At 35.7% G+C, this 27,959-nt stretch overlaps 1 protein-coding gene and 1 pseudogene across 4 annotated transcripts in view; both read left to right on the top strand.

Moving 5' to 3' along the window:
* CTNNA3 (catenin alpha 3) overlaps positions 1-27,959 on the top strand; it is a 1,667,940-nt gene that overhangs the window by 473,670 nt on the left and 1,166,311 nt on the right. For all 4 annotated transcript variants that reach the window (XM_057505911.1, XM_057505908.1, XM_057505909.1 and 1 more), the window contains exon 7: positions 2,213-2,416. In XM_057505911.1, coding sequence (XP_057361894.1) covers positions 2,213-2,416 — 204 coding nt within the window. The remainder of the gene's footprint in view (positions 1-2,212; positions 2,417-27,959) is intronic.
* Positions 13,227-16,709, top strand: LOC130684586 (tigger transposable element-derived protein 1-like; annotated as a pseudogene).

Below are 27,959 nucleotides of genomic sequence, written 5' to 3'. Positions count from 1 at the left end.
ATGTCATAAACCATTCAAATCATTTTTAAAAACTCACCTTTTTATTGATTTGATGAAAGGTTAGTGAAAAATTTTACTGCATGTGAGTAGAAGGACAGTAGTTTTAGACAGAATCAAGAGGCCTGAATGTCAGATGTCAGAGTAGGCAAAGGTTTGAGATCAGATGAGCTTGAAGAATTTGAGGTTTTAAAGTCAAGCAAGTAAAAATCCAAAGACTAGGGTAGTTTAAAGAATGGTCTTATAGGACAGGACATAGGATAAAATGAACTTAATCCTATAATAGAGGCTGTTTACTGACATGAAATCATAGCCAGACCACCTAAAATTAGTAATTTCTTCTTGGAATAGTTAAACAGATTTGAAATTAATCAACTCTTCCTATCATCTCAATGCTAGAGACAAGTTAACTATTCCTATCACATCTTATAATTGCATTTGAGCAATCAAAGAGTAATCTGCTGCCCTCAGTGTTTCTTCTTAATGCTGATATCACATTGGAGAGTCATTTTTAAAAAGGTTTTAATTATTTTAATAATTGTTTTGAAATATTGGAGTGAAATTTTTTTTTCTAAATAAGTGAGCTAAAGGAAGACATGGTGAAAATTGAAAAATAAAGAGGTAAATTTAGATGTAAATGAATCCTTTACTGATGGCCGAGCCCATGGTTGGGATTGTCTCATCAAAAAGATAATGCACTGGATAAAGAAAATGTTACATTTGGCATTTGTAAAAAATTCCTTTCCTTTCTTTTTTAAATTTTTTTGTTCATCTAAAGGGAAAAATGGAGAGACTCAGTAGAACAGTAGAAAAATAGGAAAGGGATAGTCATAAAAGGAAATATTCTTCTTAATAACTTTAAGACAATTAAAATGAAATGTTTCTAGTTTATATTTTATATTACAAAATATGTGAAGATTACACAGTGATAATTTTTCTTTTTTCTAATTGCTTTAAAATTATTTGTTTTTCTGTAATGATTTTTTTCTTTCTAGCTTGGCTCTAGAGTTGCAGCTTAAAATTTTTCTTGGCTATTTTTGGTCCCTACATATTTATCAAAATGTAGTGTAGTGCAATAATCAATGTGTGGTGTGTGTGTGTGTGTGCAAGTATGCACACACAAACATAATATATATATATATTTCTGTGTATATATTTGTATATACATAAAATTTTATCTATAAGATCATATACTTTGAAGGTCAGTGATCTTTATAATATGTGTTTTGTGTATGTGTGTATAGACTCAGACATGCATATACATTTCTAATACCATTATATGATTTCATTTTATTAATGTCTCTTCAGAGACTTTTTATTTGCTACTAACTCTTTCTCCAGTTACTATATCATGCCTCAACTTTGGAAAGGCTATCTCCTTTGATGTATTTTAATGAATAACCCTTAGAGCCTCATAACATCCATTTTTTTTCTTCAGAGGCTATAGATTATCTTGACTTCTGTTGCCTGAAGACATATCCAAATGGAAACCTTAAAAATGCCATCAGTTTCTAATGGCTGAAACTAGCTGGAAGTTATAATAGATCAATTGGAGGATGGAGTTTTACTTATTAAATGAATAATTAAAACTCAGAATTCTCTTTGGTATGTTAGTGTTAATGTTAATTAAAGTACATGATTTACAATGAGGCATAATGAAAATAATATTGAAGTAGATATTACAAGACCTGAATACTTGCCTGAACTTTGTTTATTTACCTTGAGCAGGATGGTTTCAACTTCTTTCATCATAAATTGAAGTGTGTGGTTAACAACATTTTTGTGTCCAACTTTTCCTAGTGTTGTCAAGATGATATATATGAAAATACTATATAAACAATAGAATACTAAGCATTCATGTCATTCTTACAATAGTTTTATGAAACAAGAAGTGTTAATATTCCAGTTTTACAGATCAGGAAGTAAAGGTCAGAATGTGCAAGATATCAAAATGAGCTCACACTATGGTGTGTGGGAAAGGCAAGAAATTTGGACATAGCCTGACAGTAGAACTGATGCTCATAATTGCAGTGTTTATTACTTACCTGAATAATAATGGCTACATAGAATTATGCATGAACTGGGTCAGGCAGTAAAAATGTAGTTCTCTTTATTGCCACATCTGAATTCTGAATGTGAAAACAAAATATTTATTTTTTTAAAAAATAGGATGCCATAGAATTCTAAATCTTCCAAATGTGTGTTCTTCCTTTAGAATTTAATTGTCATGGATCCACTCACAGTGACTGAGGAGGAACTAAGGCCATCACTAGAGAAACGTCTTGAAGCCATTATCAGTGGGGCTGCTCTGTTGGCCGACTCTTCATGCACGAGGGATTTCCATCGGGAGCGGATAATCGCAGAATGCAATGCCATTCGCCAAGCTCTCCAGGATCTTCTTTCAGAGTACATGAGTGATGTAAGTGACTGTTTTTCCCTATCCCGTATATTGATATGTGCTGAGGTTCTTTCTGTATAGAAATGTGATAAATTACAGATGAGTACATGATTTTACCTGGATTGACTTTCTGCGTAGGTTCTCCTTGGGCTGCTCACAGGGTACAGCATTAATACAGGAGTTTCTAGGGCCAGAATCAAACCAGAGGGTTATTTACATATGATTGTTTATTTTGAGACAGTATCTAAATATTAGTTGAATAAGGGAATTTGGATTAGGAAAGAAAACTGGAGTTGCACATCAATTTGAAGGGTAAAAAGATAAAAGAGAGGGTTGTTCAGGATTAAGTTGGTGAATTACCAAATTGGGATTTAATGTGTTGGATAAAGTCAATCCTGCAGGGGTTAAGGCCATTTTTGAAGGTGTAAAGAGATCACATAGTTTGGATAGCTTATAACCTTTTACAGATGTGACATAATGTCATAGATTTTTAAAAATTTTAGCTATCTCTCAGGAATATTAGAAATGCTATCTAAATTTTGACAAGTGCAAAAATATTTGTTTCAAGGTTCTTTTGGTTTCATTTCACATATGTTCATTAATATATATGAATTTCATATGTATATATCTAAATCTGTCTACAGAGTATCTATGACCATTCTTACATTCAAATATCAGTGCCATTGTTAAAGTGCAGAAGAAAGTCTTGAAGATATTGTCAACTATATATTGAACATGAAACCTCCTTAAATAATAGAGCTAAACAAAATGAAATATTTATGATAGAAATATTTTATTTATATGCCTTATTATAAGTGGAGTAATTCATGAAGGTATGTTTTGAAAATTATGAATTATAAAGAATACATCTTTTTGGGTGTGAAATTAAGGATTTAGTATTATTCAGTATAAGTAATTTATGTGAATAATTGAAATATGCTAAAATTAGTTAGTGAGTTTTAAGGATCCTTCAACACATTTGATGTATCTCTGTAGTCTTAATATTTGATGACTTTGGTTCCTGATCAAAAATTTCTTGCCTGTCAAAAAATCAAAATTGTAAAGCAGATTTTGTTAATAAGAAGAACACATTATTAATATCAGTCCTGCTTCTGAAGCTAGAATATCTCCAGTTTTAGCATATAATGTCTAATCAGTTAAAGATTTTTAAAGTGAATTAATTAGTTACAAGAAACTGGTAAGATAATAATGTATTGGAATTCCTTCTCCCATGATACGTAAGCTATTAAAATTATTATTCTCATCTCTGTAGATAAAGTTACATATATGCCTATTTTATCTATAAATTATAAAATTATAGATACATTCACTTTATTAGCTATAGATAAAGAAATTTTATTCTTTTAGATACAAACACAAACAGATGCACATGCACACACATACATAGTCAGGGATAGCCATATAATTATGGAACCCCATGCAAAATGAAAATGCAAGGCCTATTATTCAAAAGCAGGAGAAAAAAAGATTTTTCCTTTTTTCAGTCTTGATTGACCCCAGAAAAGTTATTTCTATTTGCCATTTAATGTTAGATTTCTAGTATACATAAATATACTTGTGGGAGCATGCAGACCCTCATGGGTGTCCATCACCCTGTCCCATGACCCCTGACCAGCCTTGTCTGTGCCAAAGCCTCCACCAGGAATGGAGTGTAGCAATAACTGCTGGGTGGGAAAGCAGGTGGCTGAGGACTGTCCCTGGAAGACACTGGGTGGCAGGACTTCATGTGGGTCTAGGGCATATGCTTCACTGACCCTTTCGTTTTCATTAATACACACCAATTCAAAGATAAAATTGTAAACGATTTCAAAACCACGGTACAACTGCACTAACCGAACATGGGCCCTGGGTAGTTGCAGACCCCTGAAGCGGCTAAACAAATCACATAAAAATAGTGGTGATTTTATAGTTCTTTTCAACTTTGGGTTAAAAACTATTTGGTTTAAAATTATTCATACCAAGCGTGAATTAATGGTAGTATTTTGCCCTGAATGTAATTGCTAAGAAGCTGCACTGTCTCTAGAAATTTATAAATAATAAAGCCAACTAAAAGTTGGTGTGCTTTTTACTGTCACCATGCAACCAGTTAGTTGGTCTGCTGTTTACCGTCACCATGCAACCAGCAAGTCTAAACATCACTGATAAAATGTTTTTCAGAAAATTCTTGTCCCTAACTTCTAAACAATTAATGTGGTCATTGTTGAGTTTTAATAAAATGTATACATGAGTCAAATTAGCATGTTTTATGATTATCCTTTAATAAACATTATATTCTTTATGTATTTAAACATTCAAAATAAACAGACGCAATAATTGTAAAGGCAAAGAACTAGAAATAGAGTTATTTCAATTCTGTTATTTTATCTGTTCATTAAAATTTTTATTTGAATTTTCAAAATTATAGTAATAAAACTGAATTGTGAGGGGTAATATTTTTATTGGGTAAATGTAAATTTCATACATGAAATATTTCATTGACCTTAAAAAATAACTTTGAAATTTGTTTTCCTTTTGCAAATTTTCATTTGTTTTGAAGTTAAAGAACAGATGAGAATAATAATGATTATTAATGATTCTTATGAAAAGTAAATTGTGTCATATAGAGGAGGAGGAGGTTTAAAAAGTACCTATACCAGGTATCAAATATGCTAAGTAAGGCACTGAAAATATGTATGTATTTTGCTGTCTTACTGATCTTTTTCTTGGTAAGGATTTAATCTGATGTTTAGGCTCAAGGTCCATTTGTCAAGTATACAAAACCTTTTTATGTTATTAATATCCTTCTGTTAGCTATTATGGTTTTAAAATAAGGTAAGTTCTGTGTTAGAAGAGTGAAGTGGAAAGAAACCTTTTCATTTATTTTATACAAGTCATTGAGATCAGAGGTAAGTAGCTTTTTTTCCAGCTTCTCCAGATAATTATCTTAACTTTTATTTTTTAAAGCTGTCAACTTAATTGGAGCAATTGGATTATTTCTCAGTTCTTTAATTGATTAGACTGTGCTACTCATCATGCTTGGTGGAGGCTCTGGTCTTTTTCCTCATTTCTCCTCCTGTTTCCTCTTCTCTCCTTCTGGCAAAGTGCAAACAGCACCTGAAATACCTCTCCCTCGTGGCAGGTCGCCCTTTATAGCTCACATCCCTGCGGGAACTCCTGTAGCCTGCTTGGCTGCCTTCTCCGCTGGAGAGGAGCCCTAGGAGGGTGAGGAGAGTGTCCTGGCCCTTAGCATAGAGTTTTTCAGGCATCAGGTGCTGTTTTATTCCAATTATTATTTCGTTATGGGTAAATTGAATCTAGTGCTTGCCTCTTTTCAGTTTTTAAATCAAAATTACAGTGTGCCTAAAGCAATTAATTTGTATTTATTTATATGATAACTGTGAAGAGAAGATGGGGAGGAATAATGGTGAGAACAGGAACACAGGAAAGGAAGAGCAGAGTGAGAAAGCTTGTTCTGTGGGTGATCTCAGTACATTTATATATTCCTTTCTCCTAGGGCATCATGTTAAATACTTGTTAAGGAAGGCATATTTTTCAAGGACTGAAAGACTTACTGTATGTGTGATTAATATCTGGTGATTTGCCCTGATGTTGGTGTAGAGGTTCAGTGGTGGTTCACATGATCAGAAACCCATTCGTATGCATATTTTATTAACATTTTACAAATAAATACAACCTATTAATAATTCAAAATGTGAATTTATAGTGTTATAAAAACATCACTCCAAAAGCAGTGTAATAGTTCCTTTTCATATAAAAGTGCAGAATTTTAGGCCTATCACTAGTATCTGACCAAGTCAATGAATACTGGAATTAAGCAGAACCAGTCCAGAAAAACTGTGGGGTATATTATCAGAACACATTTCCAGGTTTATTTTTATTCCGTGTTTATATCACAAATGATTCTTCTCTATTGATGTTTTGTCAGCTTTAATGAAAGCGAATGTGTTTTCCTAGAACTAGCTGCACCCAGACCTTTCTGAGTTTAGTCAGAGCTTTAGGTCAGCTCTTGTACTTACGTCTCAGCTTCCTTCCCAGGTGAAGGAACATTGTGTCTTACTTTGGAGGCCTGCTGTGCCTTTCAGATTAGTCAGGAGCTTTTGTAATTGAGCTATCTTAATAGACTAAATGTTTGATGATAATTCAGACACAATCATGACAAGCATTAAAACTTTAAGCGAGATTAACACTCATCAAAATCTGTGGATTTATTATGTGAATGTGACTTCAAAGTTTTGTATTTTGCAAGTCTGTTGAGTCATAGCAGTTTAACAGTGGGAAATGAATGCGGTTTATGTTTATGTCTGAATAACTTTACTTCCTTAAATAGATCAGCAAGTCTTGACCATTTTTTAACTGAGGTGCTATGTTCAGTAAGTTTAATATCTTGTCACATTAGTAAGAAATTAGTAGGAAATGAGACCAGATGGGTCTCTAAGAGATAAAACAGACAACCACCTAACACTACTAATGATTATATATGCCCTAATATTTTCCTTTTACATATAACATATGTATTTATAATAAATACATATATAAATAAATGCAAGTACAAATAAATATATATATTTTTATGAAAATGAATAAAACTTTATTTTCTATTGCTGCTATAATAAATTACCATACTCTTTGTGGTTTAAAACAACACAAATAATTATTTTATAGCTGTGTAGGTGGAAGTCTGGTACCAGTCCTACTAGTTTAAAAATATAAGTGTCAGCAGGGCTGCATTCTTTTCTTGAGTCTCTAGGGAAGAATCCATTTCTTTGCCTTTTAGAGCTTTTAGAGGCCTCCTACGTTCCTGGGTTCATGGCCCTTTTCCTTCCTCTTTATAGCCAGGAATGTCATATTTCTCTGACCCTACTTCTGTCCTCACATCCCTTTCTCTGACCACAGCCCCCAAAGTTTCTCCACTTTTGAGGACTCATGTGATTAGATAGGGCCCACCCAGAGTATTTAGAATTGTCCCATTAAGACCTTTAACCTTAATTACATCTGCAAAGTTCCTTTTGCCATGCAAAGTAACATGTTCACAGATTCTGGAATTAGAATATGGATAGACCTCTGGGAGGTCCATGGAGTATTACTGATACCAGTCTTCCTTAATTTCTGGGATCATTATCAATCTTTACATACTATAGTTAGTCTCCCTAACTGACTTTAAGCTCTGTGCAGGCACATTACATGTCTATTTTGTTCCAAGTCCTAGGCACAATGCCTGACATTTAGAAAAAGCTGAATTTTTGAATGAAAACATGAATAAAATCATTACATATTATATATATCATGTAATGGAAAAACAGCTTCTTTGACATTAAATGAAATGAGTCTCAAGCATCTACTAAATTGATATGATACTCTGACTGTTATAAAAGGGCTTATTTTACAAAATATTGGTCTCTTTTAAAAATCAATATGAGCATTCAGAAACAAAATTTTCTCATCCTAGTCTGTGCATTTGGATCCACATACAGCTGTATTCCAAAACAGGATTTTTACTCATTATAGCATATACTCAAGGCAACGTTCCAAATCAGAGGAAGTTTAACTTTTGTCTTTTACAACTTAGAATTGTAGTTTTCTAAGATATTTCTGCTGATTTTGTTATACCTCCAGGATTGGTTACGTCTAGTCTATCTTCTCTGATGGACAACATAAATTAAGGAATTCTTCGCTTGAATGGGGCAGAACAAGGAGGCTCTCTGAAGAAAGAAGAGTCTTAGAGGGGAATAACTTATTTTTAAATGGTACTTTTGCTCTTGTGAAAGAGAATTGGAGGTGGTGGCCATTGTGCATTAGTTCTAAGAATCTGCAGACCTGGAAATTTTCCAAGGGTGGGTTGAAATCATGTTGATGTTGTTAAGTTTGAATATGTGGCTGGACAGAATCCTTAGGTAATGTAGAATTATTGGTGAAGTTACACTCAAGTTGGTACTTTACTATAAAGGGATATCTATTTATATATATATCAAATAGAGTATTGAGGGAGAGATGGCTTCATTAGAGCAAATGAGTCAGGGCTGCATGGGTCTGACTGTGGGCCACATGCAAGGACCAATTTGCATTTTTAGACCTCTCACTTGTCCAGTATTTTCTTCTCTTGGTGTCTTCTCTGAAAGTACATTGTTGGTTCTCATATATTTTCTGCGTGAGTAAATAATCAAATGGACTCTTTTGTTATTTAGAGACATTTCATTTTTATGTCTTAGATTTAATGCGTTCCCTGTCTTGGAGAATTATAAAGATTCAATAAAGCCAACAAAGATATGTTATGGGGTTTTTCTTCCATATAAGGCCATCATCTTGCTCCTAAAAATCCATTTTGGAAATAGTTTCCTTATTTCTCATGATAAGGTAAAGCAGTTAGGATGCAAAGACTATGCATGACTTTGAATACTAGAGACAGGTTAGAATTGAAATTCTAAACATGTAAAGGCAGCTTCAAAATCTATTTCCTTGCATTTTTTTTTTCACAGCCTGTGTATTAGAATTGGTCTGTTATTAGATCAGGTACACTGTATTAGATACTCTGCATTATATTCTTAAATTTGTACATTGCTCTGCAGTGGGTGCTTCTTTTTGAGTGGTTGATTATGTTGGAAACCATGTTTTTCAGTTTATAGATATCTGGATTTACAATCTTAGCTAACTGGAGAGAAATAAATATTATCTTGTAAACATTTGTACAATAGTCAGATATGCCAAAATTAGAGAGATAAATCTAACTCAGCTTAGAACATGAGATCAAAATAAAAAGAGACATAAAGGAATTGTCAAAATCAAGGAGACTGGAGGCAGATATTAAAGCTGGAGCCAATTCAATAATCGGAGTTGAGAGAAATAGATTGTGGGGCTCTGATTGGCAAAAATGGGTTTTGTCTTCCTTGATTTCTGTGCCTAATTTAAAGGACTCTATATAGGGCAAGTATTTAAGTCTACGAATTGTTTGGGAAATAAGATAGCACTATTTCAGCTATTATTTTTCTGAGATACTTTGGGGTCTATCTAATCTTATTTCTCTCCTAAAGTTCCCTGAATTATTTGGATGAGAATTGTTAAATAAGTATTCTGAGTCTTTCTTGATAAGCTAAGTTTGCAGTCATTTAAATCTACCACAGAATGTCCACTTTGAGATTTAAGAGGGGCTTGTGTAGTGCTGACTGGGGAGAAGGAGGTATCTAGATTCTTCTGTTGAGGGAATGGACTCTTACAGTTCTCTTCTTTGTGCTTTAATGTTGTACTCTCTCTTAAAAGTAAAAGTTTATAGAGAGACTCTACAGAAATGCAAGTTACATGATTACTGAATTAATAAGAAAGCTTAAATAACAAAAGTATGCAACCATTATTATTAAAAAAAAGAAGAAAAGAAAACTAACCATATAGAGCCAGAGTATAGGAGGAGAATAAAGTAATTTGTATAAAACAAAAGTAAGTAAAAACTAATGGAGGACATCCTAAAGTGACAAGACTTAGATTCCATGAAGAGAGTGATACACAGGTGAAAGTCCTGTCCCTGAACGGCTGTCCCTGAAGGGTACATTCTCTGGGCCAGAGTCTAAAGGCTGAGTCTTCTGTCTTCATCTTTTGCTTGCCAGCAAAGGCAGCTATGATTTCTAATATTTATGGAGCAGGTCAGTCACTTACCTTGTGATTTGCTTCAACCAACCCTTCCCCAAGAAATGGGTTCCTTTAAACTCCACTGTTCAGGCACTGTTCATATATTTCTTGGAAGTTCCTGCAATTTTTTTTAATGTTGTACTTTACTCAAAGTTTTTGTTATATAAGAATTGAAACATGTTAAATGATAGAAATGACAGGAATAAAGTAGGAATCGAGAGTCCTGGCATGAAGTGTTTGTTTAAACTTTTACAAAAATTAAGGGTCCTGAGCCTAGCATAGTTCCTAGGTAAGTGATACTATTAGAATGAAGAGAAAGACTGTTGTCTTAGATCAGGTACACTGCCAAGTTGACTATGAGATAAAAGTTAGCATGGAGGTTTATTGGAGCATTCTCTTGGGGGACATACGTCTAAGAAGTGAAGGCGGCAGGATTGGGCACAGGGATAAGGTGACTTGCATAGAAGTTCCAGCTATCCTATGGGGGGCTCTGGAGCTGGGATGGTGGTTCACAGCTGTATCAACTGAAGGGGAGCTTCTTTATATCCCTGCAACTGTCAGTCATTACCTAAGAAACGTGTAACCTTGGACAAGGCAGCTTCCTGCTGAGGGCAGTTCCTGGATAGGGAAAGAACTATGAGCCATCAGCAGCTGATAGTCTAGCTGAAAAGGGGATTTGAGTGAAACAACACTGAATCCACTAAAATAGTTACTTGAAGAAATAAAAAAATTTTTTTTTTTAGGTAGACCTTGAGCAAGGAGGTATTATCCTATGTTAGCAACTATGGTCAGTATATTTGACCTTCCATAGTATTTGATTTGCTATTGATAATGTTCAGGAAATTATTAGGGTAACCATATAATTTGTCATCCAAACTGAGACACTTTAGAGAGGCAGAAGTACTCTAAAATAGTGAGCAGGCGGCCTTCACTGATCTAAAAAAGGTATGTCAGGACTGTCCCAAGCAGACTGAGATAGATGGTCACCTAGAAATTATGTGACTATATATACTGTAGATAGGATAATACATATGAAGGATTTTAAGAGGAATTTAACACATTTTACTGACAGATTCTGTATTGACCATAAAAGATAACTAGAATATAAAGCTTGAGTGAAAATTCTATTAGTGTTGTTGCAATTTCTAGTCACATAATTCTTCTAGAAACATTGTGCTAATGACTAGTGGTTTCAGAGTCTGAACAATCACAGTCTTAGTTGTCAAGGGGGATCAGACAAATAAACAAGTGAAATAGGGCATGAGAAGAGCTGCACTAGTGGTCAGTACTGAGTACAATAACAGCCCCAACCAGGAAGTGGTTAAGTCCCCTGGGGTCAGTCAGGGAAGGCTTCGCAGAGGAGAAAGCTCTTATGCTGGCTTTTGAAGCAAGGGGAGGCAAGAATTCCAGAAAGGGGTAAAAGCCTGTGCAAAGGCCCAGAAGCAGGAATCAGCATAGTGTGTTTAGTGTGGGGAATATAAACAGTTCAGTTTGGATGAAATGTGGAGGAAAGAGGGAAAGATGGAATATGAGACTGCTGACCATTAATTTATAATTAGGTTCCTTTCAGATATTTGATAAACTTGCATAATTTCTTTGCTTTCAAAACAAGCCAAATTTGAATTTAAGCCTATCTTTCTTTAATGCTAATCAGTTATGCTAATTATATATATAATTATATATAAGCTAATCTTTAATGCTAATATTATAATTAATTATAATAAGAAATATATATGTAGTCTTTGTCCCTATTTGAGACAGCTTCTAAAACTCTTAGAATTTCCTAAGTGATGAGAGTGGTAAAGATGTCTTTTGTTAGGTTAGTGAAATGACTTTCGGACCTACAGATGGGGGCTGGTCGCAAGGAGAACCAGCCATGTGATTAGAGGATTGGGACTTTCATTTGCATCCTCCTGACTTCCTGGTGAGAGGAGAGGAACTTTAAAATCCTCTTAAAATCCAACGGCCAATGATTTAATCAATTGCAACTATGGAGTAAAACCCCGAAGAATGGAGTTCAGAGAGCTTCTGGGTTAGTTATTTTATAGTACCTCCTTTGAAAGATATTTTTCTTTTATTTACATATGGCAAGAATATATGTATAAGGAGTTTTAGGTCCCCGTAAAAAGTTGATTCCTATCTGTGGCAGGAAGAATAATCCCCCACTCCCCCTACCCCACCCAGATGTTCTTGAATACATTACATGGTACAAGGGACTTTGCATGTGCAATTAAAGACAGAGACCTTGAGATGGAGAGATTTTTCCTGGATCAGACAGGTGGGCTCAGTCTAATCACATGAGTCTTTAAAAGCACAGAAACTTTTCTGGATGAATCAGAGAGAGAGAAGATGGCAGAAGGAGAGATTCAAAGCATGTGAGAGAGTCAGCTCACCAGTGCTGGCTTTAACAATGGAGTAAGGGAGCCGCATGCCAAGGAATGTGGATGGTCTCTAGCTGAGAATGGCCTTTGGCTGACATCCAGCAAGTAAGCAGGGATCTCAGTCCTGTAATTGCAGGAAACTGAATCTTCTAACAACCCAAGTGGGCAAGTAAACAGATTATCCTCTCGAGTCTAATGAAAGGAACACAGCCCTGCTGACACCTTGATTTTATCCAGTGTTGTACTACTGACCTACAGAGCTGTAAGGTAATGAATTGTTGGTATTTTTTTACACTAGCAATAGAAAATTAATACATGATCTTAATCAGGGGTCATATAGTCCACTTTTGTCGGGAAACTGTGTGAGCAACTTTGAAATCTATGTGAAGTGCATTGCTGTAGTTATATACTAAACATTGATATATAAAATATGAAATGTGTATTTAAATCTCAGGAAAAGCAATCACAGTTTTCTAGAGACACCAAAATATTGATTTTTGAATGGGCTTATGTATCTCACAAAAGATTTAGTATAAAGAAACTAAAATGCATGAAAATTATTTAGTTGTGTAAATACTATTAAGTGATATGGTGTTACACAAAGAAAAATATCATTTAGTTTATTATCTGAGCCAACACTTTTCAATGGAAATATTATGCAAAGTAGAATAGCATGTGAGCTACATACATAATTTAAAATTTTCTAGTAGCCACGTGTAGTAAAAGGGACAGGTGAAGTTAATTTGAGTAATATATTTTATTTAATTCACTGTATGAAAAATATTTTATCATGTAATCCTATAAATATTATGAGCAAGAGAGTACATTTCTTTTTAGTATGGATGTATATTATTTTTTTTTTTCACAAATTGAAGGTTTGCGGCAACCTTGTATTAAGCAAGTTTATTGGTGCTATTTTTCCCACAGCATTTGCCTACTTTGTGTCTCTGTACATTTTGGTAATTCTTGCAGTATTTCAGACTGCTTCATTATTATTATATTTGTTATGGTGATCTGTGATCAGTGATCTTTGATGTTACTGTTGTAATGGTTTTGGGATGCCACAAACCCCGCCCTTAGAAGATGGTGAACTCAGTCAATGACTGTGTGTATTCTGACGGCTCCACTGACTGGCTGTTCCCCATCTTTCTCTCTCTCCTTGGGCATCCCTATTTTCTGAGATGCAAAAAAATTGAAATTAGGCCAGTTAAAAACTGTACAGTGGCCTCCAAGTGTTCAAGTAAAGGAAGAGCTGTATGTCTCTCATTTTAAATCAGAAGCCAGGAATGATTAAGCTTTGTGAGGAAGGCGTGTTGAAAGCCAGGATGGGCCAAAAGCTGAGCCTCTCATGCCCACAGGTAGGCACGCTGTGAATGCAAAGGAAAAGTTCTTGCAGGAAGTTTAATGTGCTGCTCCAGTGAACACACAAATGTTAAGAAAGTGAAATAGACTTACTGCTATATGGAGAAAGTTTGAATGGTAGGGAATGAAAATCAAAGCCAGCCACACATTCCCTTTTGCCAAAGCCTAGTCCAGAGCAAGGCCCTAATTCTCTTCAGTTCTATAAAGGCTAAGAGAGGTGGGGAATCTGCAGAAGAAAAGTTTGAAGCTAGCAGAGATCGGTTGGTGAGGTGTAAGGAATGAAGCTGTCTCCACAACATAAAAGTGCAGGATGAAGCAGGACACACTGATGCAGAAGCTGCAACAAGTTATCCAGAAGGTCTAATTCAGGTCATCAACAAATGTAGTTTAAATCACAGATATTCAGTGTGGATGAAACAGCCTTATTTTGGGAGAAGATGTCCTCTAGGACTTTCATAGCTAGAGAAGAGAAGTCAATTTCTGGCATCAAAGTTTCAAAGGATAGGCTGACTCTCTTGTTAGGGCCTAATGCAGATGGTGACTTTAAGTTGAAGCCAGCGCTCATTGGCCATTCTGAAAATCCTAGGGCCTTAAGAACCATGCTAAATCTACCTCTGCCTGTGCTTTATAAATGGAACAACACAGCCTTTATGACAGCATAACTATTTACAACATAGTTTACTAAATATTTTAAGCCCACTGTTGAGACCTACTGTTCAGGAAAAAAATATTGCTTTCAAAATATTACTGCTCACTAACAATGTATTTGGTCATACAAGGGCTCTGATGGAGATGGACAATGAGATCAATGTTGTTTTCATGGTTGTTGACACAGCACCCATTTTGCAGCCTGTGAATCAAGGAGTCATTTTGACTGTCAAGTCTTATTATTTAAGAAATACATTTGTAAGTCTATGGCTGCCATAGATAGTGATTCCTCTGAGGATTGGGACAAAGTAAACTGAAAACCCTCTGGAAAGGTTTCACCATTCTAGATGTCATGAAGAATATCCATGCTTCATGGAAGAGATAAAAATATCAGTATTACCAGGAGCTTGGAAGATGTTGATTCCAATTCTCACGGATGACTTTAAGGGGTTCAGGACTTCTTTGGAGAAAATAACTTCAGATATGGTGGAAACAGCAAGAGAACTAGGCTTAGAAGTGGAGACTAAGGATGTGACTGAATGGCTGCATTCTCATTATAAAATTTTAATGGAGGAATAGTTGCTTCTTATGGATGAACAAAGAAAGTGATTTCTTGAGTTGGAATCTACACTTGGTGAAGATTCTCTGGACATTGTTGAAATGACAACAAAGGATTTAGAATATTATATAAATTAGTTGATAAAGCAGAACAGGGTTTGAACGGATTGACTCCAATTTTGAAAGAAGTTGTACTGTGGGTAAAATGCTATCAAACACACCACCTGCACAGAGAAATGGTTTGTGAAGGGAAGAGTTAATCAATGCACCAAATTTCATTCTTGTCTTATTTTAAGTAATTGCCACAGCTTCCCCAACCTTCACCAGTCATTACCCTGATCAGTTAGCAGCCATCAATAGATGGAAGACCTTCCACTGGCAAAAAGATTATGACTTGCTAAAAGCTCAGATGGTGGTTAGCATTTTTAATTTAAGTATGTACATTATTTTTTAGATGCAATGCTATTGCACACTTAATAGATTACAGTGTCATGTAAGCATAACTTTTATATGCACTGGGAAACCAAAAATTTCATTTGGCTCACTTTATTGTGAAATTTGCTTTATTGCAGTTGTCTGGAGTCAAATCTGCAATATTCCCAAGATATGCCTGTACTAAATGTTTGAAATCTGGTGTGCATTTTACATTTATAGTACTTCTGGAGTAGCCACATTTCAAGTGTTTAATAACCACATGTGGTTAGTAGCTACCATATTGGACAGCACAAGCTTTGTGCAGAAGTGCTTTCTCCACAACAAGATTTTTGATGCCTGATCACCTCCATTTTTCTACAGCTTTAACAATGCTGATTTTAGAAAACAAGAAGGGCACAGAATGCTTAGGTCAGAGAGACCAAGCACTGCAGTATCATGCTGTCATGATTTTCATAGGGTTAACTCATTTTTAGGCAGTAGGTATTTTATACTAGCATATTGGAGAAAACAAAACTTTCCATGTGTGGTAGATTATCTTTCCAAAAAATGTCCACAGTAATATTTTGCATTTTGTGTATTTTATCTGGTATGACTTTGCTTTTCCTCCATCATTAGGTGGAGCTAATACCCCTCTTGAACCTCAGCTTACCTTAATGACTTGCTTGACCAGTTAAATGTGGCAGAAGTAACTTTCTGGGACTTCTGAGGCAATGTCATAAAACGTCTTTCAGATTTCACCTAAATTTCTTGGGATTCTCAATCTAGGGTATTCCATGTCCGAATGCAGTTGTACTGTAGGAAGCCCAACCCACACAGAGAGGTCACAATCAGGCAGGCACTCTGGATGATAGCCTGGGCTGAGTTTCTGGCCAAAAGCCAGCATCAATGGCCAGCCCTGTGAGGGGGCTCTCTTAAATGTCACCCCATTAGGACCTTCATACAGCTGAATTTTGGCTGTAGCTGCATAGAGACTTGATGGTTGAAATTCTGGTTGAGTCTAGTCAAACCTCAGAACCATGAGGGAGTATAAAAAGTTATCGATTTTACTTACTTGATTTTGGGACAGTTTCTTACTCAGCAGTACATAATCAGAATACTACAGAATTTCATTGGCAAAATGTTTACGTTGAGATGAGCATAAAGGATTGGAAACCACCTTAACACAAAATGTAAGGAACTATCTGAAAGGTACAGAGGATGAACTAGACTGTTTCCTTAGCCATAATGTCCAAGCATTAACAGCTTCTGAGGAGGAAGTTAAACTGATATTAGTAAGTAGATGTATGAAGAGAAATCTGTTAATGGAACCCATTAAAAAATACAGATTTAGTTAACCTCCACAAATCTTTCATGTTCTTTAAACTCTGTTAAATATAAAAACCACTATCAGTATTTTTATTAATGGATAAACCTTATCTAAGTGTAAGTTTCAAGACTCTAGTGCCCAGTGTGAAAACAAAACAAAAAAACCTAGGTAAGTGGCCCTCATGTAGAATTCCATTTTTAAAAGGTTTATTTGTGTCTGGGTGCATTTGTGCTGTAATGATGTCTATAAATGCATTTCAGAAGTGACTGAAAGTTTTTCAGGTGATCTACAATTGATGTTCCCGAAATGTGCATGATGATCACCTGCTCTCTTCAGTGGTATTGAATCAGAATCTCTGAATACAGGGTGATTATATAATTTATGCTGCAGAACAGTCACAGGCAAATATTCGTTCAGCCTCTTGTGGTTACTAAGTCTCCCTTCCTCCTTAGCAATTTTAAGTGTAGTATCAGGGACTTAGAAAAAGAAATAGGCAAAATCCCACAAAGTTGGCAGTACTGTAAGTATGGCATTTGGCTTACAACTGGGAAGAGAAAAATAATTCTTTTGTTTGGTGCATAGCAGAGATATGATAATCACTGTTTATGATAATCATATTGTCTTCTGTAAAAACAGAAGCTCTTCCTAATTTATAGCTCCTTTGGAAGTATTGACTGCTCATTTTACCTAGTTTCTGACCCTAATATAAAACCTAGAAGCTTGTAAAGGAGAATGGGCTGAACCTACTTGATGATTACTTTTATATTCAGCTGTTCATGCTATACGGGGAAGCCTCCGTGTTCCAGCAATGCCTCTTTTAAAGACCAGGATTTTAATCTTCAAATTACAGATTTAAATTTTTAAACTAAGATTTAAAAATGTATTTGGAAATAATTTTAATTCAAAGAAAGTTACAAAGATAGTACAGAGAGGTTCTGTGTACCTTTTGCCCAGTTTTCCACGTTGGTTGTATCTTATGTAACTATGTGTGATATCAAAGCCAGGAAGTTGACATACTGATATAAATTATGTGTATTGTTGAATCCCATGTAGAGATTCATGTAACCAACATCACAATGAAGATACAGAAATGTTCCATCACCACAGATATATCTGTTTTGCTACCACTTATAGTCATACTTACCCCTCATGGCCTCTTTTCTGCCTTCTCTGGTCCCTAATCCCTAACCTCTGGCAAATAGTAATTTGTTCTTTATTTTTATAATTTTGTCTTTTCTAAAATGTTTTGTAAATGGGATCATACAGTAAGTAATCTTTTGAGACTGGTGTGGATGTATCACATTATTTAACCATTTGCCTATTGCAGGACATTTTTGTTAATTCCAATTTGGGGCTATTAAAAATAAAGCTTCTGTGTACAGTTGTGACAGTATTTTGTATAGACATAAGTTTTTATTTTTTGAGATAAATGCCCAGAATTATGATTAGTGGATTACATGGTAAATGAATATTTAGTTTTTGGGAACTGACAACCTATATTCTACAGTGACTATATTATTTTATAATCCTGCTAGTGAAGGGTGGATACATATTGACTAACATTTGGTATTTTTACTATTTTTTATTTTAGCTGTTCTAGTAGGTTTTTAATCATTACTTATTATGATATTAACTTGCATTTCTATCCTGGCTAGTGTTGTCAATCATCTTTTCATGTGCTTCTCTGCTACCTGTACAAACTCTTCAGTGAAATGGCTCATCATTTTTTTTTGCCAATTTCCCAATTGGATTGTTTGTATTTTGTTAATTATTGAGAGTTCTTTATATATTCTACCTATAAGACTTATTCATATATGGGGTTTGCAAATATTTTCTTACAGTTTGTAGCTGATAAAGTCCATTTTCTTCAATTTTTTCCACTCATGTATTTCAGTTTTTGTGTCTAAGAATTGTTCACCAAGTTCTAAGTTCCAAAGATGTTTTTTAAAAGTCTTATAGCTTGGGGGGCGGAGCCAAGATGGCAGCGTGAGTAGAGCAGCAGAAATCTCCCAAAACCACATATATTTTTGAAAATACAACAAAGAAAACTCTTCCTAAAAGAGAGACCAGAAGACACAGGACAACAGCCAGACCACATCCACACCTGCGAGAACCCAGCGCCTCGTGAAGGGGGTAAGATACAAGCCCCGGCCCGGCGGGACTCGAGCGCCCCTTACCCAAGCTCCGGGTGGGAGGAGAGGAGTCGGAGCGGGGAGGGAGAGGGAGCTCAGGACTGCTAAACACCCAGCCCTAGCCATCTGCACCAGAGTGCAGACACAGTGCATGCATGGGATGCTGTAAACTAGGGAAACAGGACAGTAAGACCTGTGAGCAGGTCCCTGCAGATGTTGCACCTGGGACAAAGAAAAGCGAGTGCTTTTTGGAAGTCTTAAAGGGACAGGGACCCCAAAACTGGATGGAAGCATCCTGGGACACTGGTTCCCCAGGAGGGAATCTAGGGAACTCTGAGCACTCTAAACCCCTGGGCAGCAGGGAGCACGGAGACCCTCATGGTGATAAATAGCCTCCCAGTCATTCCCCCACCAATGCAGCTCCACCATATCTGAGTAGCAGCCCGAGGCAGGCCATGCCCACAGCAACAGCGAAGATAAACTCCATAGCATCAGGGCAGGAAGCAGAAGCCCTGTCTGCGCGCAGCTGCCCAGCACAAGCAACTAGAGGTCGCTGTTCTCCCAGGAGAGGAAGGCCACAAACCAACAAGAAGGGAAGTTCTTCCAGCCGTCACTCGTCCCAGCTCTGCAAATTATCTCTATCACCATGAAAAGGCAAAATTACAGGCAGACAAAGATCACAGAGACAACACCAGAGAAGGAGACAGACCTAACCAGTCTTCCTGACAAAGAATTCAAAATAAAAATCATAAACATGCTGATGGAGATGCAGAGAAATATACAAGAGCTAAGGGATGAAGTCCAGAGGGAGATCACAGATGCCAGAAAGGAGATTACAGAAATGAAACAAACTCTGGAAGGATTTAAAAGCAGAATGGATAAGATGCAAGAGTCCATTGATGGGATAGAAACCAGAGAACAGGAACGCATAGAAGCTGACACAGAGAGAGATAAAAGGATCTCCAGGAATGAAACAATATTAAGAGAACTGTGTGACGAATACAAAAGGAACAATATCCATATTATAGGGGTTCCAGAAGAAGAAGAAGAGAGAAAAAGGGATAGAAAGTGTCTTTGAAGAAATAATTGCTGAAAACTTTCCCAAACTGGGGGAGGAAATAATTGAACAGACCACAGAAATACACAGAGCTCCCAACAGAAAGGACAAAAAGAGGAAAACACCAAGACACATAATAATTAAAATGGCAAAGATCAAGGACAAGGAGAGTTTTAAAGGCAGCTAGAGAGAAAAAGGTCACCTCTAAAGGAACACCCATCAGGCTATCATCAGACTTCTCAACAGAAACCTTACAGGCCAGAAGAGAATGGCATGATATATTTAATGCAATGAAACAGAGGGCCTTGAACCAAGGATACTGTATCCAGCATGATTATCATTTAAAAATGAAGGAGGGATTAAACAATTCCCAGACAAGCAAAAGTTGAGGGAATTTGCTTCCTACAAACCACCTCTACAGGGTATTTTAGAGGGACTATTCTAGACAGGAGCACTCCTAAGACTAAACAGATGTCACCAGAGAAAAGAAAATCACAGCAAAGAAAGCAGACCAACCAAATACTAACTAAAGGCAAAAAATAAAATCAACTAACCACTAAAAGCAGTTAAAGGAAACACAAAAGAGCACAGAATAAAACAACCAACATATAAAGAATGGAGGACGAAGAATAAGAAGGGAGAGAAGAAAAGAATCTCCAGACAGTGTATATAACAGCTCAATAAGCGAGCTAAGTTAGGCAGTAAGATACTAAAGAAGCTAACCTTGAACCTTTGGTAACCATGAATCTAAATCCTGCAATGGCAATAAGTACATATCTTTCAATAGTCACTCTAAATATAAATGGACTGAATGCACCAATCAAAAGACACAGAGTAACAGAATGGATAAAAAAGCAAGACCCATCTATATGCTGCTTACAAGAAACTCACCTCAAACCCAAAGACATGGACAGACTAAAAGTCAAGGGATGGAAAAAGATATTTCATGCAAACAACAGAGAGAAGAAAGCAGGGGTTCCAGTACTAGTATCAGACAAAATAGACTTCAAAACAAAGAAAGTAACAAGAGATAAAGAAGGACATTACATAATGATAAAGGGCTCAGTCTAACAAGAGGATATAACCATTCTAAATATATATGCACCCAACACAGGAGCACCAGCATATGTGAAACAAATACTAACAGAACTAAAAGAGGAAATAGACAGCAATGCATTCATTTTAGGAGACTTCAACATGCCACTCACCCCAAAGGATAGATCCACTGGGCAGAAAATAAGTAAGGACACAGAGGCACTGAACAGCACACTAGAACAGATGGACCTAATAGACATCTATAGAACTCTACACCCAAAAGCAACAGGATACACATTCTTCTCAAGTGCACATGGAACATTCTCCAGAATAGACCACATACTAGGCCACAAAAAGAGCCTCAGTAAATTCCAAAAGAGTGAAATTCTATCAACCAACTTTTCAGACCAGAAAGGTATAAAACTAGTAATAAATTGTACAAAGAAAACAAAAAGGCTCACAAACACATGGAGGCTTAACAACATGCTCCTAAATAATCAATGGATCAATGAACAAATTAAAATAGAGATCAAGGAATATATGGAAACAAATGACAACAACAACAGAAAGCCCCAACTTCTGTGGCATGCAGCGAAAGCAGTCTTAAGAGGAAAGTATATAGTGATCCAGGCACACGTGAAGAAGGAAGAACAATCCCAAATGAATAGTCTAACATCACAATTATTGAAACTGGAAAAAGAAGAATAAATGAGGCCTAAAGTCAGCAGAAGGAGGAACATAATAAAGATTAGAGAAGAAATAAACAAAATTGAGAAGAATAAAACAATAGAAAAAATCAATGAAACCAAGAGCTGTTTCTTTGAGAAAATAAACAAAATAGATAAGCCTCTAGCCAAACTTATTAGGAGAAAAAGAGAATCAACACACATGAACAGAATCACAAATGAGAACGGAAAAATCATGACAGACTCCACAGAAATACAAAGAATTATTAAAGACTACTATGAAAACCTATATGCTAACAAGCTGGAAAACCTAGAAGAAATGGACAACTTCTTAGAAAAATACTATGTTCCAAGACTGACCAAGGAAGAAACACAAAAGTTAAACAAACCAATTACAAGCAAAGAAATTGAAACGGTAATCAAAAAACTACCCAAGAACAAAACCCCCGGGCAGAACGGATTTACCTTGGAATTTTATCAGACATACAGAGAAGACATAATACCTATTCTCCTTAAAGTTTTCCAAAAAATAGAAGAGGAGGGAATACTCCCAAACTCAATCTATGAAGCCAACATCACCCTAATACCAAAACCAGGCGAAGATCCCACCAAAAAAGAAAATTACAGACCAATATCCCTGATGATTGTAGATGCAAAATCACTCAATAAAATATTAGCAAACCGAATTCAAAAATATATCAAAAGGATCATACACCATGACCACGTGGGATTCATCACAGGGATGCAAGGATGGTACAACATTCGAAAATCCATCAGCATCATATCCACCACATCAACAAAAAGAAGGACAAAAACCACATGATCATCTCCATAGATGCTGAAAAAGCATTCGACACAATTCAACATCCATTCTTGATAAAAACTCTCAGCAAAATGGGTATAGAGGGTAAGTACCTCAACATAATAAAGGCCATCTATGATAAACCCACAGCCAACATTATATTGAACAGCGAGAAGCTGAAAGCTTTTCCTCTGAGATCGGGAATAAGACAGGAATGCCCACTCTCCCCACTGTTATTTAACATAGTACTGGAGGTCCTAGCCACAGCAATTAGACAAAACAAAGAAATACAAGGAATCCAGATTGGTAAAGAAGAAGTTAAACTGTCACTATTTGCAGATGACATAATATTGTACATAAAAAACCCTAAAGACTTCACTCCAAAACTACTAGAACTGATATCGGAATGCAGCAAAGTTGCAGGATACAAAATTAACACACAGAAATCTGTGGCTGTCCTATACACTAACAATGAACCAATAGAAAGAGAAATCAGGAAAACAACTCCATTCACAATTGCATCAAAAAGAATAAAATACCTACGAATAAACCTAGCCAAAGAAGTGAAAGACCTATACCCTGAAAACGACAAGACACTCTTAAGAGAAATTAAAGGAGACACTAACAAATGGAAAATCATCCCATGCTCTTGGCTAGGAAGCATTAATATCATCAAAATGGCCATCCTGCCCAAAGCAATATACAGAGTTGATGTAATCCCTATCAAATTACCAGCAACATTCTTCAACGAACTGGAACAAATAGTCCAAAAATTCATATGGAAACACCAAAGACCCCAAATAGCCAAAGCAATCCTGAGAAGGAAGAATAAAGTGGGGGGGAGGATCTCACTCCCAACTTCAAGCTCTACTATAAAGCCATAGTAATCAAGACAATTTGGCACTGGCACAAGAACAGAGCTACAGACCAGTGGAACAGATTAGAGAGTCCAGACATTAACCCAAACATATAAGGTCAATTAATATTTGATAAAGTAGCCATGGACATACAATGGGGAAATGACAGTCTCTTCAACAGATGGTGCTGGCAAAACTGGACAGCTACATGTAAGAGAATGAAACTGGACCACTGTCTAACCCCATACACAAAAATAAATTTGAAATTGATCAAAGACCTGAATGTAAGTCATGAAACCATAAAATTCTTAGAAAAAGACATAGGCAAAAATCTCTTAGACATAAACACGAGTGACCTCTTCTTGAACATATCTCCCTGGGAAAGGAAAACAAAAGCAAAAATGAACAAGTGGGACTATATTAAGCTGAAAAGCTTCTGTACAGCAAAAGACACCATCAATAGAACAAAAAGGTGCCCTACAGTATGGGAGAATATATTCATAAATGACAGATCCGATAAAGGCTTGACATCCAAAATATATAAAAAGCTCATGCACCTGAACAAACAAAAAAACAAATAATCCAATTAAAAAATGGGCAGAGGAACTGAACAGACAGTTCTCCAAAAAAGAAATACAGATGGCCAACAGACACATGAAAAGATGCTCCACATCGCTAATTATCAGAGAAATGCAAATTAAAACCACAATGAGATAGCACCTCACACCAGTAAGGATGGCTACCATCCAAAAGACAAACAACAGCAAATGTTGGCAAGGTTGTGGAGAAAGGGGAACCCTCCTACACTGCTGATGGGAATGTAAATTAGTTCAACCATTGTGGAAAGCAGTATGGAGGTTCCTCAAAATGCTCAAAATAGACTTACCATTTGACCCAGGAATTGCACTCCTAGGAATTTACCCTATGAATGCAGCACTCCAGTTTGAAAAAGACAGATGCACCCCTATGTTTATCACAGCACTATTTAGAATAGCCAAGAATTGGAAGCAACCTAAGTGTCCATCAGTAGATGAATGGATAAAGAAGATGTGGTACATATACAGAATGGAACATTATTCAGCCATAAGAAGAAAAGAAATCGTACCATTTGCAACAACATGGATGGAGCTAGAGGATATTATGCTCATTGAAATAAGCCAAGCAGAGAAAGAGAAATACCAAATGATTTCACTCATCTGTGAAGTATAAGAACACAGGAAAAACTGAAGGAACAAAACAGCAGCAGAATCACAGAACTCAAGAACGGATTAACAGCAGTTTCTGTGTGGTGATCTCCAATAGGTTCTTCACAGTGGTATAAAGGTCATATCAAAGTGTGGGCAAAGGGTTTGTTTGTGTTCATATAGAGGATCAAAGCCTAATTTGGCTACACAGAAAACGAATTAAGATACGATATGAAGAAGAACTTCCAACATCAACATCCTCTGGAAGAGCCATTCCAGAAGATGAACATCAAAAAACTTCAACAAAGTCCTGGCGCTGCTGCAGTTGTAGCTGCAGTCATCCCACTGGTTCCTGGACTTGCCATTGGAATGAAGAAGGAGATATCTAAGCTGGCCTGTGCATACAGTAAAACAACAAATTTGACTGGATCTATACTGTCGGAACTCAACCAAGAATTAGGAGAAGTGCAAGTTGCAGCGCTCCAAAATTGTGCGACTATAGACTATCTACTGTTAAAAGAACACATGGGATGTGAACAGTTCTCAGGAATGTGTTGTTTTAATTTGTCTGATTTTTCTCAAACTATTCAAATTCAGTTAGACAATATCCATCATATCATTGATAAGTTTTCACAAATGCCTTGGGTACCTAACTGGTTTTCTTGGTTTCACTGGAGATGGCTGGTAATTGTAGGTCTGCTTTTGTTATGTAGCTGTATTCCTATTATGTTAATGTATGTGCACAATTTAATTAGTAGTTTAAAACCTATACATGCTATGTTACTCTACAAGAACTACGTCAAAGAAATAATCAATCTTCTCATGTTTTCTTCCGTCTGCTACTTCTATAGATTTTCTTCTTCCTTCCTAATTACAACCTGTTAGTAGAAGTGGTGCCTCATATAGAAAATTACCGAGTATCATAATTCTTCCAAGTGGTAAAGATACCTCAAGACAAATGCTGGGCATAGAAGCCACAGGGCATAAATCTGCAAAGAAGTAAAAAGCTAACCTTTTCAAAGAATATTGCTTCTCTCTCACTTACCAACTTTACATTTCCCTGTATGGCCCCGGAAGATGACTGGTTAGCCAGAAACGGGTAAGATTCCTCAAGGGAGGAACAACCTAAGACAGACACAGTCGCAGGGGGGCCATCAGGAGAGAAATTGGGGACCAACAGGGGGAGGCTTAGAACCTCACCCTCCCTGTTTTGAGAGAAATCTTCTGCATCCGTGGATGTTTTGTTGTCCTTGTGTAGCTTGGATTAATACTTAATCTGTAGGCACAGACCTGATCATCTACATTTACCCTCTTACATCACTAAATCATGTTTTCTACCTTTATCTTGCATCTACCTACCACTTCAGCATTTTATTAAAAACAATAATAATAATAATAATAATAAGGGAGAAATGTGGGATTCACATGTAAATCAAGTATAAAATTCAAACGAATAATCATATCTGACTTGATTGTTTATAGTTCATGATGCGTGATCAAAACCGAAAGTTTCTGTGATGACTGCCCTTGCACTGTTCACCATGTAAGAACTTATTCACTATGTAAGACCTTGTTCACCAATGTAAGAACTTGTTTGTTATGCTTCAGAAGATTGGAGACTGTTGAGATATAGGCTTGGGGTTGATTAATGACTGTGCATTGAGTCCCCTATACAGAATTTTATTGTTGTTAACAACCATTTGATCAATATATATGAGAGATGCCCTCTCAAAAATAAATAAATAAATAAAATAAAATAGGGAAAAAAATAAATAAAGAAAGAAATACAGTGAAAAAAAAGTCTTATAGCTTTATGTTTTAAATTTACATTTTACATTTATTATCCATTTTGAGTTACTTTTTTATGATACATGAGACTTCTTTCAAGGTATATCTTTTTGCCTATTGATATATGATTCCTCTAGCATTATTTATTGAAATGGATATCCTCCCTTCATTGAATTACTTTTTCATCTTTGTTAATTTTGTCTGTCTGTGCTTTGGTGAATAACACCACATATACTGATTATTATAGCTCTGTATTCAGTCTTGAAATTTCAACTTATTCCTCCTACTTTATTTTCCTATTTCAAAGTTTTAGTTTTTCTAGCTTCTTTGACTTTCCATGTGAATTTTAGATCTTACATATATCTACAAAAATCATGCTGGGATTTTGATAATAATTACGTTAAACATGTATTACATATTTGGGAGAACTGACCTCTTTACTATACTGAGTCTTCCAATCTATGAACATAGTGTGTCTGTCAGTATTTAAATCTTTGATTTCTTTCATCAGGATTTTGTAATTTTCAGCTTACATGTCCTGTACATATTTGTTAGCTTTATAACTGTTTCATTTTTTTAGGTATTATAAATGATATTATATATTAAATTTCAATTTCCACATGTTCATCACCAGTATATAAAAATACAGTTGTTTTTATGTGTTCATTTTATGTCCTATATTCTTGTTGAACTCATTAGTTCAAGGTTTTTTGTTTTATTTATTTTGCTTTTGCAGATTCCTTAGGGCTTCCTATATAGACATTCATGTCATGTACAAATTGGGACCGTTTTCTTTCTTTTAAAGCTGTATACATTTTATTTCTTATTCATGCCTTATTGCACTGGTTAGAACTTCTAGAATTATTTTAAATAAGTGTGGTGAGAGCTGATGTTTTTGCCTACTTGCTGATCTTAGGATGAAAGCATTCAGTCTTTGACCATTAAGATGCTAGCTTTGATATTTTTGTATATTTAAAAAATTTAAGACATGGAGATTCTTCTTTATGCTTACTTAAAGTTTTTATCATGAAAAGGAGATGTTGAATTTTCTCAGAAATATACCTTTTCTGCATCACTGGACATGGTTATGTGATTTCTTTAGCCTGGTAATATGGTGGATTATGATTAATTTTCAAATATTGAACTAACTTTGCATTTCTGAAATAAATTTTACTTGGTCTTGGTATATATAATTCTTTAATTATATAAATCAAATTATAATTTAATCAATGAAGGATATGAATTCTTACTTCTGAGCATGCTGTCTTAATCTGCATTGCATCAATTGAAGAATAAGACTTTTCCCATATCAGTAACTATTTGCTTCACTCCCCTTCATTTTCTTTCTTCACTTCCCATTTAGACTAACACATTATTTGCATTTTCTTATGCAGAGCCACATAACTATTCTTTCATTGCATCTACTTTATCCAATACTGCTTTTCTTCTACTCTAAAAGGCTTATCTTAGTACTTTTCCAAACATAGCTTACAGTCTAATAGGAATTCTTGTATAAGCTGGTGAAATGTAATTTTCTACTATCTCACTAACGGTGATAATCAAAAACCAAGAAGACTGATAATAGTATGGTGTGCTATGGTGTGCTATTTATGCTGATGATATGATATGATAAATGATCTAGGGATGCCAAAGTTTACAAATCTTATTTTATAACAGGAAAATTTAGAAATAAATTAT

The sequence above is a fragment of the Manis pentadactyla genome, chromosome 8 (genome assembly GCF_030020395.1).
Source record: "Manis pentadactyla isolate mManPen7 chromosome 8, mManPen7.hap1, whole genome shotgun sequence".
In the NCBI taxonomy this organism is placed as follows: Eukaryota; Metazoa; Chordata; class Mammalia; order Pholidota; family Manidae; genus Manis; species Manis pentadactyla.
Note: the sequence above shows the minus strand (reverse complement) of the source record. Positions and strands in the feature narration are given on the sequence as shown.